The sequence below is a fragment of the Lithobates pipiens genome, unplaced genomic scaffold, assembly GCF_037356315.1.
Source record: "Lithobates pipiens isolate NorthernLeopardFrog02 unplaced genomic scaffold, aLitPip1_a1.2 Scaffold_13, whole genome shotgun sequence".
NCBI lineage: Eukaryota > Metazoa > Chordata > Amphibia > Anura > Ranidae > Lithobates > Lithobates pipiens.
The window spans coordinates 417,880,254-417,898,158 of record NW_027507718.1 but is presented as its reverse complement, the minus strand read 5'-3'; the positions used below and the strand labels follow the sequence as shown (position 1 = coordinate 417,898,158).

General features: G+C 42.2%; 1 protein-coding gene across 6 annotated transcripts in view; it reads right to left on the bottom strand.

Moving 5' to 3' along the window:
* The window catches only part of ATP8A1 (ATPase phospholipid transporting 8A1), a 376,828-nt gene that overhangs the window by 216,430 nt on the left and 142,493 nt on the right, over positions 1-17,905 (bottom strand). For all 6 annotated transcript variants that reach the window (XM_077477552.1, XM_077477551.1, XM_077477556.1 and 3 more), the window contains 2 exons: positions 15,346-15,391; positions 13,624-13,664 (listed from right to left, as the gene is read on the bottom strand). In XM_077477552.1, the coding sequence (XP_077333678.1) occupies positions 13,624-13,664; positions 15,346-15,391 (87 nt within the window). The remainder of the gene's footprint in view (positions 1-13,623; positions 13,665-15,345; positions 15,392-17,905) is intronic.

Below are 17,905 nucleotides of genomic sequence, written 5' to 3'. Positions count from 1 at the left end.
AGAAATCTGAAATCTTTTCAGTTTAGAAAACTCAATTACAGCCCCATTTCCTTGGGCTCTGCTCCACTGTAGAAGCCAGAACAGTGATGTATTACTGAGGAGAAGAATATACTGCTGTGACTAAGTACCATTGCCAAGTTCCAATCACAGAACACCACTGCTATCTTCACAGAAGTTTGTTCATTTTACACAGACAGAAGCATTTTTCCCAGGCTGCAAGAGGCTTGCATTTACTGGAAAAGTCAGAGTGAAGCGGGACATTCATTACAATGGAGCAGCTACATGAGAAACAACAAAAGGTCTATTTGTCAATGAAAGCCTGTTTTGAAGAGCCAAAGAACAAACTACAGGCAGACCAAGGGAGGAGGGCCTCAGCAGACCTTTCTTGGCTAAATGATTGGATCCAATTCCCCCCCCCCCCCCCCCCCCCCCAAGATTTCTTATGTTCATGGTTGCCAACAATTTTTTCTTTTTAAAAAAAAAATGCTATTCTATTTGTATATTAGCGATAGTGGATAAAAAACTGTCCACTGATTATTTTACTATCCAATCAATGGCTAGGGTGATTACTGGGGGTGTTCTCTACTAGTTAGGACTGCCCATAGGCGGTGCTGTGTTCTTTTATTCTGCCTACTGTCCTACTCCTGAAAGTGGCGCTATAACTAGAGGTCGACCGATATATCGGCCGATATTTGCAGTTTTTTAAATAATCGGCATCGGCCGATTTGTGCTGATAAAAAGCCGATTTAGAACTACAGCAGGACTTTGAAATGACTTCTGTATAGAAGTCAGTCTAAGTTGACTGAGTCGTCATAGCAACCCTTTCCTCCTCTCTGGGCAGGCTGCCAAGAAAAGAACTAAATGATACAATGTTTACACTTGAATGAATTAAGTCATCTCAGTGTGTAGAAGTTCTCAGTTTAACCATTTAAAGACTAAATCTTTTCTGACACTTGTTGCTTACAAGTAAAAATCCTGTATTTTCTGCCAGAAAATCACTTAGAACCCCCCAAAAATGATATATATTTTTTTAGCAGAGATCCTAGGGAATAAAATAGCGGTTGTTGCAATATTTTATGTCACACGGCATTTGCACAGAGGTCTTTCAAATGCATTTTTTTGGGAAAAAAATACACCATTTAAAAAATAAAAATAAAATAAAAACAGTAAACTTAGCCCATTTTTTTTTTTTGTCCAAAAGTTTTGACTACCTGTTTTTATTTAATATATATATATATATATTTTTTTTTTTTATCTAAATCATACATACAAGTAAACTGATTGGAGGTTTGTTTTGTTTAATAAATGTTTAACTGTAAGAAATTTTCTGTATCACGTATGAAGGCCGCTTTCACACTGGAGCGGGCGGGCGTTGATGGTAAAACGCAAGTTTTAGCGGCTCTTTACCATCATTTTAGCGGTGCTATTTGGCTGCTAGTGGGGCACATATAACCCAGCTAGCGGCCAAGGAAGAGGTTAAATGCGCCCATGAAGCACTGCTGCCAAATCGCATTGCATGCGCTTCGGCAGTGGTGCCCATTCATATCAATGGGCAGGAGTGGTGGAGGAGCGGTATACACCACTCCAAACGTGCTGCTTGCAGGACTTTTTTTTAAGATCCTGCCAGCGCATCGCCTCAGTGTGAAAGCACTCTGTCTTTCACACAGACTGCAGGGGAGCCATTTTACAGGCACTTTACAGGCGCTATTTTTAGCCCAAAAGCGCCTTAAAACGCCACAGTGGGAAAGGTGTGTTAGATCAAGGGGGATTAAAAATAAATAAATAAATAAATAAAATAAAATCGGCCTAACATATGGGCCCAAAAAAAATCGGCATCATATATCGGCAATCGGCCGCCATGATTTCTAAATATCGGCATCGGCCAGAGAAAAACCCATATCGGTCGACCTCTAGCTATAACCCTGTGGTCAAGAGTTAGCTGTGTCCTTTAATGAACAGAAAATAAACATTATGCCCCACTCTCTAAACAGCCACCGTCTTTGACTTTACACCTCTGTATACAGAATGGAAAATAAGCTCTAATAGGTTTGATAAATGTACTAATCTTAGCGCTAGAATTGGTGCACATAATGCATACAACTAGAACTGGACGTATCACTTAAATATTTACCAGGCGTGCCATCTCTGCTCTGTGCACCTCACTAACAAAACAAAAAAAAATACCTTGAAAATATCCTCATGTTAGCTTCATAACACAATATAGCTAACAAAGTGCCATCACAACCAAGACTAGGTCAAGCTGCTCACACTGTGAGCAATACATCTTGGCCACATAAAATAGAAATGAACTCACAGGCTGCTTTGACACTGAGGCTCTTTACAGGCGCTATAGCGCTAAAAAACTAGCGCCTGTAAAAAGCCTCTCCTCTCACTCCAGTGTGAAAGCCCAAGTACTTTCACACTGGAGGAGAAGGGATCTCACCGCTCCAGGAGCGCACATGCAGGCTGTAAACTGTCTCTTCGACTGGGAAGCCACAGGTGCTGGCTATTACCACTAGCAACAAGCTCTGGACTGCCGCACTCTTCAGAAAACCTCTTTTATTGGAAAATCACATCACAGCTCAACAAACACAGTGAACAAGGAAAAATTGCTGACGTTTCACACTAGCTGTAGTGCTTATTCATAGTGCGAAACGTCAGCAATTTTTCCTTGTTCGCTGTTTGTTGAGCGGTGATGTGATTTCCAATAAAAAAAAAAAGGTTTTCTGAAGAGTGCAGCAGTCCAGAGCTTGTTTTTCGTCTACTTTCACACTGGAGCGGTGCTTTGCAGGACAGTAAAAAAAAAGTCCTGCAAGCAGCATCTTTGCAGTGCTGTAAGATCGGCCCTAAAGCACCCCTGCCCATTGAAATCAATGGGCAGTGCTGCTGAACCGCCAGCAAAGCACCGCTGCAGCATTGCTTTGCTGGCAGTTTTAACCCTTTTTCGGGTTAAAAGCTCCCCGCTAGCGGCCGAATAGCACTGCTAAAACGACGGTAAAGCGCTTTACCGCTGACGCCCCCAACACCTCAGTGTGAAAGTGGCCTCAGCAATCTGCGTTTCCCAAACTGCTCGACTTTACACATGTAGAGAAGACAAACTACAATGGCAGAGCAATGCTTTATACTGGAACCTACATACAAGAATTGCAATGCACAAAATACATAAGGAAGAGATCGAGAGCACCAACAGTATGGAAAATTCCACTTTGCTAAAATGTGACAATGACTACAAAAGGCATTATGCAACCGTACCCAAAATATCTGATTTCATTCTTGAATAGGTAGAGATGCTGAAGTCAGACATGAAGGTAGTACAAAGAACCATAGGATAGCACCACCATACAAAAGCATATATGTTATCACTCACTGGGGACTCTAAGCTGCATAAACAGAGATAACATTTCCTATTTAGAAGGTATTGCTGTGCTACAAATAAGCTATGAGCAACAGAGTGCCTTTTGCCAACATATTTTACTCTATGCCAGCCAGTGCGCCCATGTCAGAATCCAATGACTCACTAGAGGCAGCCAGAACAACTGACTCAACTGGGAGTCAGATGGAAGGCACCCCCCCATTCTGCTCATTCTCCATTCCAAATTTTACTATGGCACTTAGACTAAAGAAAACAGCTATGTGTTTACACAAAATTCACTTTTTCTTTTTAAGTAAAAACAAAAAAAATTAAATTCAATGAAGTGTCCCTTGTACTGCCGACTACGGTTTTAGTTAAAATCTGTTTTCTGACCAACCCTTACATCACAGCAATCTTCCAATGCTGCAGTGGTTAATATAAGCCAAGGGACCCATCATAGGCACTCATCAAGAGGGCCACCCTATGTCCACCATTTCCTAGCCCTCCTCCATTCATAAAAGTTGTACTATAGCTTTAATGAATGAAAAGTGATCTATGAATGAACAATGGGTGGATAAATGAAAGTTCATAGATTATTTATCATTCATGAAAGCTAAAGCACAGCTTTTATGAATGGAAGAGGCAAATGGAAAGGGTGGGCATAGTGTTGGCATGTTTGACAAGTGCATATGACAGGTCCCCTGCCTTGTATTAACCCCCAAGCCATCAGATGACAGCAGCTGTGCAGGTGAAGGGAGGGGAAATGGACAGGGAATTAGGACAGAAAATTCAAATAAAAACCACAGCCAGCATCACAAAGGGCACTTTGCATTGCCCGTAAGCACCGTCACTTGTGCAGATTAACCCCCCCCCCCCCAAAAAAGGACTAAATTTGGGCTTAAAAAAGGCCTGGTTCATATTCAGACCTGGAAATTTCACGTTTTTAAGTTTAGGACAAACATTTTTAAAAGAAGCTTCATATAACGCTGCATACAGCAATACGTTTACTTTAAACCTTTCATGCCTAAGCCCTTTTGACATTTGTTGCTTACAAGTTAAAATCAGTTTTCTTTGCTAGAAATTGACTTAGAACTCCCAGAGACCCTAGAGAATAAAATGCCAATCATTGCAATATTTTACAGCGTACAGTATTTGCGCAGCGGTCTTTCAAACGCAATTTTTTTGAAAAAAAGATACTTTCATGATTTAAAAAAATAAAATTCTGATTTTATCGCTGTCACAAGGAATGTAAAAATCCCTTGTGACAGCAATAGGCACTCTTTGTGGAGGGATCTGGGTTCTACAAGACCCCAAAATCCCTCCTTTGCACTTAAAAGTATTCAAACCGCCAAAATCGAAGTTTGGAATACTAGGGATTTTTTAAATCTGCGCCTTTGGCAGGCGCGTAAACTGGAAGTGATGTCATGAACGCTTCCAGTTTACTAGATCCGATCAAAGCTGATTTTGGATTAGTTTATGTCTTTGGCCAGCCGATGGATGTGTCGGCTGGTCGCTCAGGTGGGACAGGAGAGTGGTGGAAGGTGGTGGAAGGTGGCGGGATGAGGCAGGGCTGGGGAACGTCCCCTCCTGCTCCTTAGGATAACAGTCGCATCAGTTGTTATCCCAAGAATTCCAACCGCTGGTTCGAAAAAAACGGTACTGAGGGCGATGCGCGCAGCTGCATGCATCATCCCAGTACAACCCCTTCAAGCCAAGAACGCATATTTGCCTACGGTTAGCGTGAAGGGGTTAACACCTCTCTATGTTTAGACAATCATGCATTGGCAATCCTTGGCTTATTACCCTTGTCAACGCCGCATCGTTAAGTTACAGTTTCAGGTTCTAAGTCATTATAGACTATTACTAATTTTGCAATCACACTCTGTAAAAACAAGGATTTATTGTGAAAAAAACAAAAAAAAAACACAAATTCAATTTAAATCCATAAACGTATAGGGCTGCAACTAATGATTATTTTCATAATCGATTAGTTGGCCGGTTATTGTTTTGATTAATCGGTTAATAACCTTTAAAAGAAAAGTGGGTCAAATTGACGTTCATTTTCAACCACAGTGACGGGAAAATTTGGAAATAATAGAAAACTTCTTAGTCAAAGGAATTTTCAGACAGTTTTCATTCAGAAATTACATTCATTTTAAAAACAGAATGTTAAAAAAAGTGAAAATTTCAAACAAATCTTTCATTCAGCAAACGTACAAAGATTTTTCATTTGAATATTCTCATCTGAAAATTGATCTGTGTGGCCAGCATAAGGCTCGGTACACACCTATGCAGTTTGCTTTTGATCTGTTTCTGCAGTGCTTTTTGCTGTGCGTTTTGATTTTTGCGCACGTGATTTTACTGCAATTTTAATTATTTTTGGGTAGATTAAAAACCCAAATGCTGCAAAAACGCATTACATGCTTTTCTGCAGCTCCTCCATTGAAATATATTGAACCAATAAAGCACCATTTTACGTTAAAAGTCCCTGACCCTTTCAGATGTGAACGTGTCCCATAGGAAACCATGTAAATGAACTGTAGTGCATTTATGCACAAAGCAAAAATAAACACATAGATGTGAACCAGGTCTAAGACGTTTAGTAACATAATGGGGTTAAAAAAACTAAAATTAGCCCTTTATAGTAGAAAAAAAAAAAGCAGATAATCACTATTGTAAGGGGTTCATTTTTTTTTACTATAGAACAGTGAAAGTAATATTTACAGTAGCATTTGCTCTCTTTTTGTACTATAAAAGGGCTCATTTTAGTTTTTTTTTAACCCCATTATGTTACTGGCTGATTAATCAATTATGAAAATAGTAATCGATTAATATCATAATTGATTCGTTGTTGATTAATCGATTAGTTGTTTCAGCCCTATTAACATAATACAAACATATTATATTGGTTAGGGATAGTAAAAGATATCCAAAAACATAAGTAATGTCAGAGGTAATCTGTTGATCCATCAAAAAGACCTCAACTATTACATAAAAAAAAAAAGACCCTAAATCTTAAATATTTATTGACACCCTGTATACGAGATCCAAGCCCTACTAGATATGCATTTATTGCCTAGGCCCCGTCCTTGTATTCTTGTATTGTACTGCTGGGGTGTGGTATACCAACCATGCTAATTAATCCCACAGCAAATGAGTTTCTCAGTGTTATTTATTCATAAGTACTGCTGTTCTCTTTTTTTAGAGAGGAGAAAAAAAGTGAAACCAACCAGAGAAAAGTAATAAGAGGCTACAATACTCTGTCTTAATGAGGATCAATTATTTCCAGTTAGTGAACTCAGAAGAACACATTAAAGATTTATCTGTTCTACCATTAATATAACTGCATTACCATCAGTTTCCTTGTGCAATGTGTCTCTTGGCACTTCCATTACAGAGGATGAACAACAAGCCATTCATCCAGCCATGCCCGCTTGTTATTGCACCATTATAACACATAACTGGCCTTTTCATTTAGCAGATAGACCCGATCTGTATTTCCGGGAACACTGGAAGATGTTCCAGAAATATTTCTGTTACCAATGGCCATGTCACTGTCTATATTCCTACTATGACGGGATGGGCTATGCTGATCAAACAGAAGACAAAGCTGAATTGTCACTGAGGATTAAAGTAGAACAAGCTGCCAATTCAATCAAATGACACACACGCAAAAGCAATAAAAAGCAACACATACACACATTAATAAACATTCTTTGGAGATCCAGCCAGCTTTGCTGCGATATACTGCATGTGTGAACTGCACAACAAAAGCGAGACTATTTCTGAAGAACACAAGTAAGACTTTGTGGAACTGCCCCACCTTTGTAGTTTTATTCAGCACAGCCGACACCTACACAGCGCTCTTCCATACTTTTAGACCACTTATGTACCTACCTCTCCTGTCCATCAGTTTACAAAGAAGCCACTTCTAGAGTAGTTCTGATCACAAGTGGACCTTTGGGCCAAACATCTGCTCTTCAAACATAGCAGTACTGATTTACTAAAGGAGTAGAAGCTGCTCAACTAGAAAAGTGAATGTTTGTGAATAAAGTTATGTACAAAGAATAAAAAAAAAAACAAACAACAATGGCCTGTTGCTGGCCAGTGGAAGCCGAAGAAGCACAGTAATGAGCTCATCTGTCACTCTATCAGCATGCTTCTTGTCAGCACATTAAGACCCCTTTCACACTGAGGCAGGGTCGGTGGTAAAGTGTTGATATTTTTAGTGATGCTTTACCGTTGTATTTGTGGAGGTATTCGTCCGCTAGCGGGGCACTTTTAACTCCCACTAGCAGCCAAAAAAAGGATTAAAACCACCCGCAAAGCGCTGCTGCAGCAGCGCTTTACAGGCGATATAGCTGCGGTGCCCCATTTATTTCAATGGGCAGGAGCAGTGTATACACCGCTCCAAAGATGCTGCTAGTAGGACTTTTTTTTAGCGTCCTGCCAGCGCACCGCTCTGCATAGAGAAATATTTTTATCTTCATGCATACAATGCATGAAGGTAAAAAACCTTGAGCCTTTACAACCACTTTGATGTTGTATTAATGAACAAAGGGCTCCATTCATTTGTGTCTTATATCTGCCAAGGGTTCAGCTCAAGTAAACACAGCTTCAATTTACAGTTTATACATTTTGAGAACTTCCTCTACTCTTTGTAAATCAACTCCATTGTGTCGCATCCAACACAAAATTTACAATTTACAATTTCCCCATTGTGGGGACACCAGTACAATATTTATAAATTGAAATCATGTCTCTTCTCCAGAGAATAAGTTCAGTGCTCACAACCTTTCTTCATAACCATAACCAGACCCTTTATTAGCTTTGTTGCTTTCTTTGTACTCGCTCCATTTCCAGTACATCCTTCCTGAGGACTGGTGCCCAGAACTGTACAGCATACTCTAGGTGCGGCCGGACCAGAGTCTTGTAGAGCAGGAGAATTATGGTTTTATCTCTGGAGTTGATCCCCTTTTTAACGCATGCCAATATTCTGTTTGCTTTGTTAGCCGTGCTGTGCCTTTCATCTACTAGGACCCCCAGGTCCTTTTCTATCCTAGATTCCCCCAGAGGTTCTCCCACCAATGTATAGATTGCATTCATATTTTTGCCACCCAAATCCATTATTTTACGTTTTTGCCTCATTTGCCATGTAGCTGCCACCCCATTCATTTGTTCAGATCTTTTTCCAAAGTATCCTGCGGAGAAGTTATTGCCCTGCTTAGCTTAGTATCATCCGTAAATAGAGATTAAACTGTTTACCCCATCCTCCAGGTTGTTTATGAACAAATTAGATAGGATTGGTCCCAGCACAGAACCCCGGGGGACCCCACTACCTGCCCCTGACCATTCCCAGTACTCCCCATTTATCACCACCCTCTGAACTCACCCTTGCAGCCAGTCTTCAATCCATGTACTCACCCTATGGTCCATGCCAAAGGACCTTATTTTGTACAGTAAACGTTTATGGGGAACTGTGTCAAATGCTTTTGCAAAATTCAAATACACCATGTCTACGGGTCTTCCTTTATCTAGCCGACAACTCGCCTCCTCAGACTGTTAATAGATTGGTTTGGCAGGAATGATTCTTCATGAATCCATACCGATTACTGCTGATGCTGTTCTCATTACTAAAATCTAGTCGTTTCTACAAGTGCCTCCTATAGCAATAACTAGAAGGTTGCAGTTCCACAACAGAGGAAAAGATTGGATCCTGTGTAAAGCCTCATACACGGTTCAATTGTTGGCAGGGGATCGTCCGTTAACAGACTGTGGTTCTAAAATCTTACCGTTAGTACACTCCTTGACAATTGTCCAAATTTGGCCAACAAATGTTGGATGACAGGCTTGTAAATTTTCGGCGGACAACGACTGGATGTCTGATTTTCATATGGCCAGTACACAAATCCGTCACACAAAAGTACAAACACTCATGCTCGGAATCAATGCTCACCAAACATGAAAATTAGCAGAAGTGGCCCAAAGGGAAGTGCTCAAGAGATGAAATTCCTTGTAGTACGTCACTACGTTTGTGGTGCGACAACTGTTTACCGCTAGTATACAAGACAAGATCCTGGCACACGCCCTTTTGACAAAAATCAGACGCCCTGTTGGCCAACAATCGTACCGTGTGTACGAGGCTTAAGAGTAAGAGTGGAGAGGATTTACAAAAAAAAAAAAAAAAAAAGAAGTAGAGCCTGTGCACTTGGCAAACTGAAGGTTAGGCTTGGTTCACAAACCGGAATCCAAAGTCATGCAACATTCAGTACGACCTTGATGTCGTATCAAAGTCAGATCAACATAGTGCAGGAAGCTTTTCTGAAGTCGTATTTGACTATTGTAGTATCAAGTTGGCTCTCATAGGGAAACATTGAGGCTTCTTTCACACTGAGGCGCTTTACAGGCGTCTTAGCAATAAATAGCACATATAAAGCGCCTCCCCTGTCACTACAGTATGAAAGCCCGAGGGCTTTCACATTAGAGCAGTGCGTTTGTGGGACATAAAAAAATGCCCTGCCCATTGAAATCAATGGGCAGCACCACTGAAGCATGCTTTCGCATTGCGGCGATGCACTTGCAGGACAGGAAAAAAATAAAATAAAAAGTCCTGCATCTTTGGAGCGTTGTGGGAGCAGTGAATAAACCACTCCTAAAACGTCCCTGCCACTGAAAAGTGGCACTTTTAACCCTTTTTTGGACACTACAGGCCCAAAAAGCACTGCTAAAATGATGGTAAAGTGGCACTATTTTTTACTATGGGTGCTTTTAACCCTCTGCAGACGTTATTCGGCCGCTAGCGGGGCGCTTTTACTCCCCCCAGCTCCCGAAGGAGTTAAAACTGCCCACAAAGTGCTGCTGCAGCGGCGCTGCATTTGCCTCTATCAGAATAAATTGATCAGTGGCTGCAGCTTGCAAACAATTTTCCAACATGTCCCTTTGAAAGTAGTAAAACGGGCAGACAGCCACACACACGGATCAAAAATTTGGCTGGTCTTGGCTGATTCGACCTAATATCGTCCAATGAATGGCCAGCTTATGCAACTACTTGCAGTATTGACTAAGCAAACTGCATACTTTTTATACAAAATGAATTATAGTATGTGACACAAAAATGAATACTGAATACAGGCATACCCCACTTTTAAGGTATCTAGAATCAAAGAACAAATATAATTACTAACGCTATTCTCCATATTTAATTTATCTATGCCAGTTTATCAAAGCTCATGCTTACATATACTATGTGTGTAGTAGTGGGCTTAGTACTATATGGCCATATGGTATAACTAAATCCCCATATTTTCTGAATATGCTCAGGTGTTTTTAAATAGCCTTGCAGGAGTTAAATGTCATTTTTGTATGTGTGAGCTGTAATCTTTTTTTTCTATCTGTATGGTCTTATGGCTGCACCATCATTTATGGATTTTCAGGGTATGCCCCCCTAAATCGTTGTCTTCTGTATAATGCACCTTAGCACACCACACAGGTGTAAAGACAGGCTAAGGGCCTGTTCACAATGGTCCGACTAGCACTCCGACTTCAAGCGCACAAGTTGTATGACATGTCAAAATCATTGGTCCCTATGAGAGTCATCTTACCTGGTCCGACTTGTGTCAGTCCAACTTTTGAAAAGGTTCCTGTACTACTTTAGTCTGACTTGGGTGCGATTTCAGCCCACAGAATTGAATGGAAGTTGCATCCAAGTTGGATCAGCATCTTAAAGTGTTTGTTAACCCAAAGAAAAAAAAAGTATGCAGATCCTGGTCCCTTAAAGCTGAATACACAGTACAGGGTTTGTGCCGTGTAATCTGGACCCTCTAAACTGTAAAAAAAAAAAAAAACACACAACACCCTGAACTTGCCACTTTCTGTATGACCTCTCTAAACAGACCTCGAAAATCAGGGATGCTCCACCCTGATCACTGTGGTCTGATTGCATCCTTGCATCATACGTATCTGTCCTCCCCTTCTCTCCTCTTACACCCCCCCCCCCCCCCCCCGACCCCTGCCCATCATCCTCCTCTGTGTCCATCTCCGGCCCGGCTCCCACCCTCTCACCCCCCCCCTCCGGTATTCTTGTATAATAAAAAAAAACTTTAAATTATCACTGCCAGACTCTCTCTATTTAGAGGCTGGCATAGCACACTGTCGGTTTAAAAAAAAAAAAAAAAAAAAAAAGTGCTCTAAATACCAAATTTGAGCTGCGTTCAGGCCGGTCATGTGATACGCAGCCACTTTGCAGCTCCGATACAGGGCTTCTGTGTAGGAGATGAGCGGCCATGTGATCTCCCCGGCTTTTGTCAGAGGGAAATCACAGCCCCTCCCGCAGAACCAATCCAGCTAGTATACCATGATTTATGTGGCCATGGTGATCTTGCGCTGCTCTGTCCCTTGTCCCAGCTTTTCAGCTTCCCCCGTCAATAGCAGAAAGGTTGCCTAGAGCCATATCCACAGACAGCTCACCATACAACATGTAAGGTAGCACGCACTTATCCTCGAAAGCAGGGTTATAATTTAAGCATTAAAAAATAGAAAATGTGTATGGTAAGACCTACTAAGTTGCTCATTCCTCTGTATGGGGCGATCCAATGACAAAAACACAAATACCTGCATGATTGACTTTTTTTTGCAGTCTATTATAATAATCACAGAGCTTGACAAAGTAGCAAAATATAATTGAATATAAATAGAGCGTTCAGACTGAAATCCAAGGGTTGCAATCAAAGAACACTGTGTCATAGAATGCGGACACCCAAATGGGTATATGTGAACGCAGGTACTGCAATCGCGATTGAATATTTTAATATAGTTTAAGCATACTTAAACCGTAACATTAATGAAACCTGCAGATTAAAAAAAATGAAAATGGCTTTTGCACTAAACAAAAAGCTTCAAAATGTTTTAAAATTCGACAGATGTAGAGCAAAGAAACCTAACAGCAGTATAACTTTTGCAGTTTTATTCACTATGATATGTTGGTGCATTTTCAAGCAATTCCAGTTGGAGCTTCTGTTATGCACAAAGTATTAGTGCTTGGGCAAAAAATGCTCTGGAAAAATGTTTCCAGAGCATTTTACGCCAATGAAATGATTTCATTCAGAGTTTGCCTTATGCTGCATACACACGGTCGGATTTTCTGACGGAAAATGTTCGATGGGAGCTTTTTGGCAGAAATTCTGACCGTGTGTGGGCTCCATCGGATATTTTCCATCTGAATTTCCAACACAAAATTTGAGATCTGGATCTCAAATTTTCCAACAACAAAATCCGTTGGCTGGAAATTCCAATCGTGTGTACACAATTCCGACACACAAAGTTCTACGCATGCTCGGAATCAAGCAGTGGCTACTGAACATCAATTTTCTCGGCTTGCTGTACGTCACCGCGTTCTCGACATTCGGAATTTCCGACAACATTGTGTGACCGTGTGCATGCAAGACAAGTTTGAGCCAACATCCGTCTGAAAAAATCCCATGGATTTTGTTGTCGGAATGTCCGATCATGTGTACGCGGCATAAGTCTTAAGCTGGCCATACACGGTTTTTATTTGTTTGGCTAGCGGGCTAAAAGAAAAAAAAAATGAACAGGTTCCACCATCCACAAAAATAAAAGGTGGATGGAAGGATCCCCACCCGCCAGGACATTGCATTCTGAGAGCAGTGGGTGTCCAGAATACACCGATCAGCGACTGCAGTTAATTGGCAGTAGCCGCTGTTTTTCAACAAGTCCCTTTGATAGAACTGGTAAAATGATTGATTTCTGTTGAGCAGACTGACACACATCCATCGAAATGAAGATGGTCCCTGCTGAATCGGCCCATCAGTGGATAGCCAGCTTAAATCGGATTATTATAATAATGACCACAATGGGACAGTGCTAAAGACACTGATTTTATAGGTAACATTTTATGAAGGAAAACGTTCTGTTATTGGCTCACTAGGAGGCGATAAAGTTGTGAGTAGGTACACCTGTATAATGGGCTTCACAATAAGTTTTGATGTTTTTACATGGAGATACAATTGGCTTCATTTATCAATGCAACACTAAGAACCATCTCATTTCAAGCCCGCACTGAAAAATGACAGAGAATGAAACTTTGAATCTGACTGGTTGCCGATATAAATGTTTACTTTTATCTTTTTTACCACTGTCAATTCTTTTCATTAGGGCTCATTTGGGAAGCACAACTTTGTGGGCTCCAACAAATCATTAAATAGCTGGCAAGCAGATAGGTAATCATTTTGAGAAACATGCAAGCAGAAACGTACCTTTTCCCAGTGCACGATCTCCCAGGCACCATTTCTTAGAACTAGAGGAGGAAAGAAAACTTTCAATCAGATCTATTACACAGTCTACTGAGATTTGCACAAAATAGCAGCCAAAATTACATAAAGGTTTATCCCAAACCACCTTCCAGGTAAGATTTACCCAAGAGGACCATAAATGTGCTAGAAGAATCTCACCGACTGATTAACCATTTTCTTATTATTCAAAATCTTTCTGATCAAAGATACTATGCTACTTTGGTGCGATACAGTGCGATTTTGTGGCCCATAGACTGTAGGACACTACCGTAGGAGCAGGGTTATGAAGAGGACAGGGGACATTTGCTTTGGGGGGTGGCGGGGGCACACTGCTATGGGGATTCAGAAGACTACAGTTTAGGGGGGGGCTCAGAGGACCCTACTGTTGTGTAGAGGGGGGCGGGGGGCAGATGACACTACTATGAAGAGTAAGAAATCTACTGTATATGGGGGGCAGCAGAGGGCACTACTGTGAAGGGGATAATGTGAAAGGGAGTGGAAGACGGGGGGGGGGGGGGATGGGGCACAGGACACTATGCTGTGTTTTTACTGGTGACTTTTTTTTTTTTTTATAGGGTACCCTCCCCCCTTCCTCCAGAGATCCTTGAATTCCTCCATGTTGTCCGGGTGGATCTCAACCTCAGAAAGGTTGCCAACCCCTGCATTAAGTCCTGTAAGTTGTGGGTGGAAGGGGGGGGGGGGGGTTCTCTATGGATGAGACTTGTTTTTACAGCACATTCCACAAATACTTGATTGTACCGAGATCTGTAGAATTTGGAGGCCAAGTGAACACCTTAAAGACATCTTCGATTGCTCTGTGGTCCAGTTCTGATGCGCATGTGCCTGTCATTGGCATTTTTGGCTGTGAACACAGGCCAGCATGGGTACCCTGACCGGTCAACGGTTACACAGTCCCATGCGCAATAAACTGATTTATTGTATGTTCTGACACCTATCAGAACCAGAATTTACTTTTTCAGCAATTTGAGCTACAGTAGCGCTTATACTAGATCAGACTACACAGGCCGGCCATTGCTCCTCATTTGTATCAATGAACCTTGGCCACCCATGACCCTGTCACCAGTTTGCTGGGTGTCCTTCCTAGGACCACTTCTGGTGGGGGGTCCTGACCACTACAGGCCAGTTACATTCCACAAGAACTGCAGTTTTGTAGTTGCTCTGACCCAGTTGTCTGTTTAAATTAAGCCCTGGTCAAAGTCGCTCAAATCCTTGCGCTTTCCCATTTTTTCTGCTTTCAACACATCAACTACAACATGTATATACCACCTACTTTCAGGTGGCACTGTAATGAGATCATCAATGCTATTCCCTTTACCTGTAAGCAGTCAATGTTATGGCTGATCAGTGTACTGCATAATGTAGTGGCAGAATATTTCAGTTTTTCGACAAGTAGAAAAAGCTAATGTGTTTGTTTGTATACCAGGAAAAGGGCTGTGCCAGATGAATGCATTTTAAGCACCCTTCAGAGTATACGGCTTCTCTGAACATCATGACTATTGCTGAATGCCAGCAGATTCCTTCCTTGAAAATGAAACCTCTTCAGGCGAGCGCAACAGGATCACATCATAAAACTGGCTCCATAAAAAGATGCCGGCAGACCTGATGGTTCCACAGTGCTAGAAAAAGAAAAGCACACAACCAGGAAATCACAACTCATAGACCTACCTTGAGTCTTTTTCTTGTTCACAAAATTGTCAGCTTTGTGTCGTTTCTGTAACAAAAATTAGGATGGTTACTAATAAAATGAGCATTGCTTCCATCAGATATTGTGGTATAGAGTTTTCTGGTGCAATGCTAAACTACTCCTTTTCAAAAAGAAAGGAAAAAAAAAAGTAACAGAAAATAAAATACACAGTGAGAAAACTAAAAAAAAAATTACTGAATTCGAGTGCTGCCCCTCCTATCCCAGCAATATTGTACAATAGAAAAAGCTAATGCAAAGTCATATTTTGGTACTCATCATAGTCGCTTTAACCGCTTGCTGATCATATAAACGTACATATAAGGCGGCTCTCCTTCACAGGATCATGTACCTAGTATGTGCATTATAGCCAATCAGCTATCCTGCACTTCCGGGTCCGGGGCACAATGCGCACACAGTGAGAGCTGATCTGCAGGTACTGCAGGACTCGATGTCCACCGGGACCCGCTGATCATTAGGCAGAGAGCCAGAGCAGCAAAGTAAACAAGGCACATCGCCATTCTGTGGGGGGGGGTTCCGTTTCGCAAAAAACAGCCTGGTCATGAAGGGGGGTAAATCATCCTGAGGTCAAGTGGTTAAACATACACAAGATAAATGCACTAAAACAAAGCGCACCTATCCTTCCTAGCCCTAATGACCCAAGTAAGCTACCTACCCAGCCCTAGATGTATACTTACCTGCATAGCACATCCTGCTGCAGAGTTGGCAGCTGGCAGCCAAAGTATTTTCAATGGCCACACCTGCAGGCTATACATGAGACAATCCTATAGAAGTCTAAAGGCACTCAAAATGCCCCTAGTTAAGTGGTTGTAAACCCTTACATATACTTAGTGAAGTAACTGGCCTTAGGTGATACACAGATGAAATAAATCCCCCTATACCAGTTGTACCTGTAGAGAAGACAGTGGCGACAGAAGACCGGGCCACCGCCAGTAAAAGAGCTAGAAGAAGGCGCGGTGGCCCGGCAAGAAGAACCGAAGAGGGGGACAAGACCCCCGAAGTCGGAAGAGGGCAGCGGCGATGAAGAAAGCCAGGCTCCTCCGCTAGTAAAAGAGCTAGCAAAAGAGCAGAAGATAGCGGAGGAGTCTGGCGAGAAGACCCCCGAAGACGGAAGAAGACCCCCGGAGCTGTGCAATAAACTATTTTAACCCTTGTGTGTTGTGTTTTTTTTTACATTTTTTTCACAGATGAATGGATAGGGGTACATTGTACCCCATACTCATTCACATAGGATGGGGGGCCAGGATCCGGGGGCCCCCTTATTAAAGGGGGCTCACGGATTCCGATAAGCCCCCTGCCCGCAGACCCCGACAACCAACGGCCAGGGTTGTCGGGAAAAGGCCCTTGTCCTCATCAACATGGGGACAAGGTGCTTTGGGGTGAGGGGCCGCACGCCCCCCCTCCCCAAGGCACCCCCCATGTTGAGGGCATGCTGCCTGGTACAGCTCAGGAGGGGGCGCTCGCTCGTCCCCACCCCCTTTCCTGGCCGGCTGGGTAGCGTGCTCGGATAAGGGTCTGGTATGGATGGGGGGGGGGGGCCCCATGCAGTTTTTTCGGCGTAGGGGGTTCCCCTTAAAATTCATACCAGACCTAAGGGCCTGGTATGCTCTTGGAGGGGGAACCAACGCCGTTTTTTTTTTTTTATTTGGCGTGGAGTTCCCCCTTGAGAGCTCATTCTCTGATTGGCCACGGCAAAAGTCGCCTGGCCTGGGCGACTTAGTCGTGTTGCAAGTCGCCCCAAGTCGTGTTCAAGTCGTATCCAAGTTGCCTCCAAAAGTAGTGTTGAAAGTCGTGTTGCCCGTGTGAACCGAGCCTTACAGTTGTTTCTAGACAGTTGAGTTTAGAGGCTTTTTTTTGGAAAGCAAAAAAAAATGGGTGTATAGGCTGAGTTTAGAGCCATTTCAAGCACCAAACGCTTCTAAACGCGGCTAAACGCAGTAACTTGCGTTTAGCCACATTTCTTTTACAGGCGTTTTTCATTTTTGGCTATTTAAAAAAAATTTAAAAATTATATATATTTTCTTAAAAACTCTTCTAAATGCAGCATGTAAACGCGGCACAACTGAAGTTTTAAACGTGGGTTACTATCTGTCAAGCTAAATCATTCAGGAGAGGTTGTAAAAACGTTCCGTGTACATGAAGCCTTAGGGTTTTTTGTATACTTGCCCCATTTCCAGATAAAAACATTTAATATTCTACTGAATATACACCTGTATTAAAGGTTTTACTGCTGTGGACATAGGAGTGTCATAAGACTATAAGCTCATAGTAAAATAACTGTACCCAGCATTTCTGCCCTTTTCTGAATGAATGTGATCAGCAGCTAACAAGCCACTGATCACATCCACATGGTACGTGAACCTGGCAGCTACCATGCAAAAAACATTGTGAATGTGATCAGGCACCCCAAAGGATGATGCTCATAACCACAAATCTATGGTGTTCCTCTTACCAATTTCCCATCCTATGTCCCCCCCTAAAAGTGCCCCCTCCCCCTTCTGTGCTCCATCCCAACACAGTGTC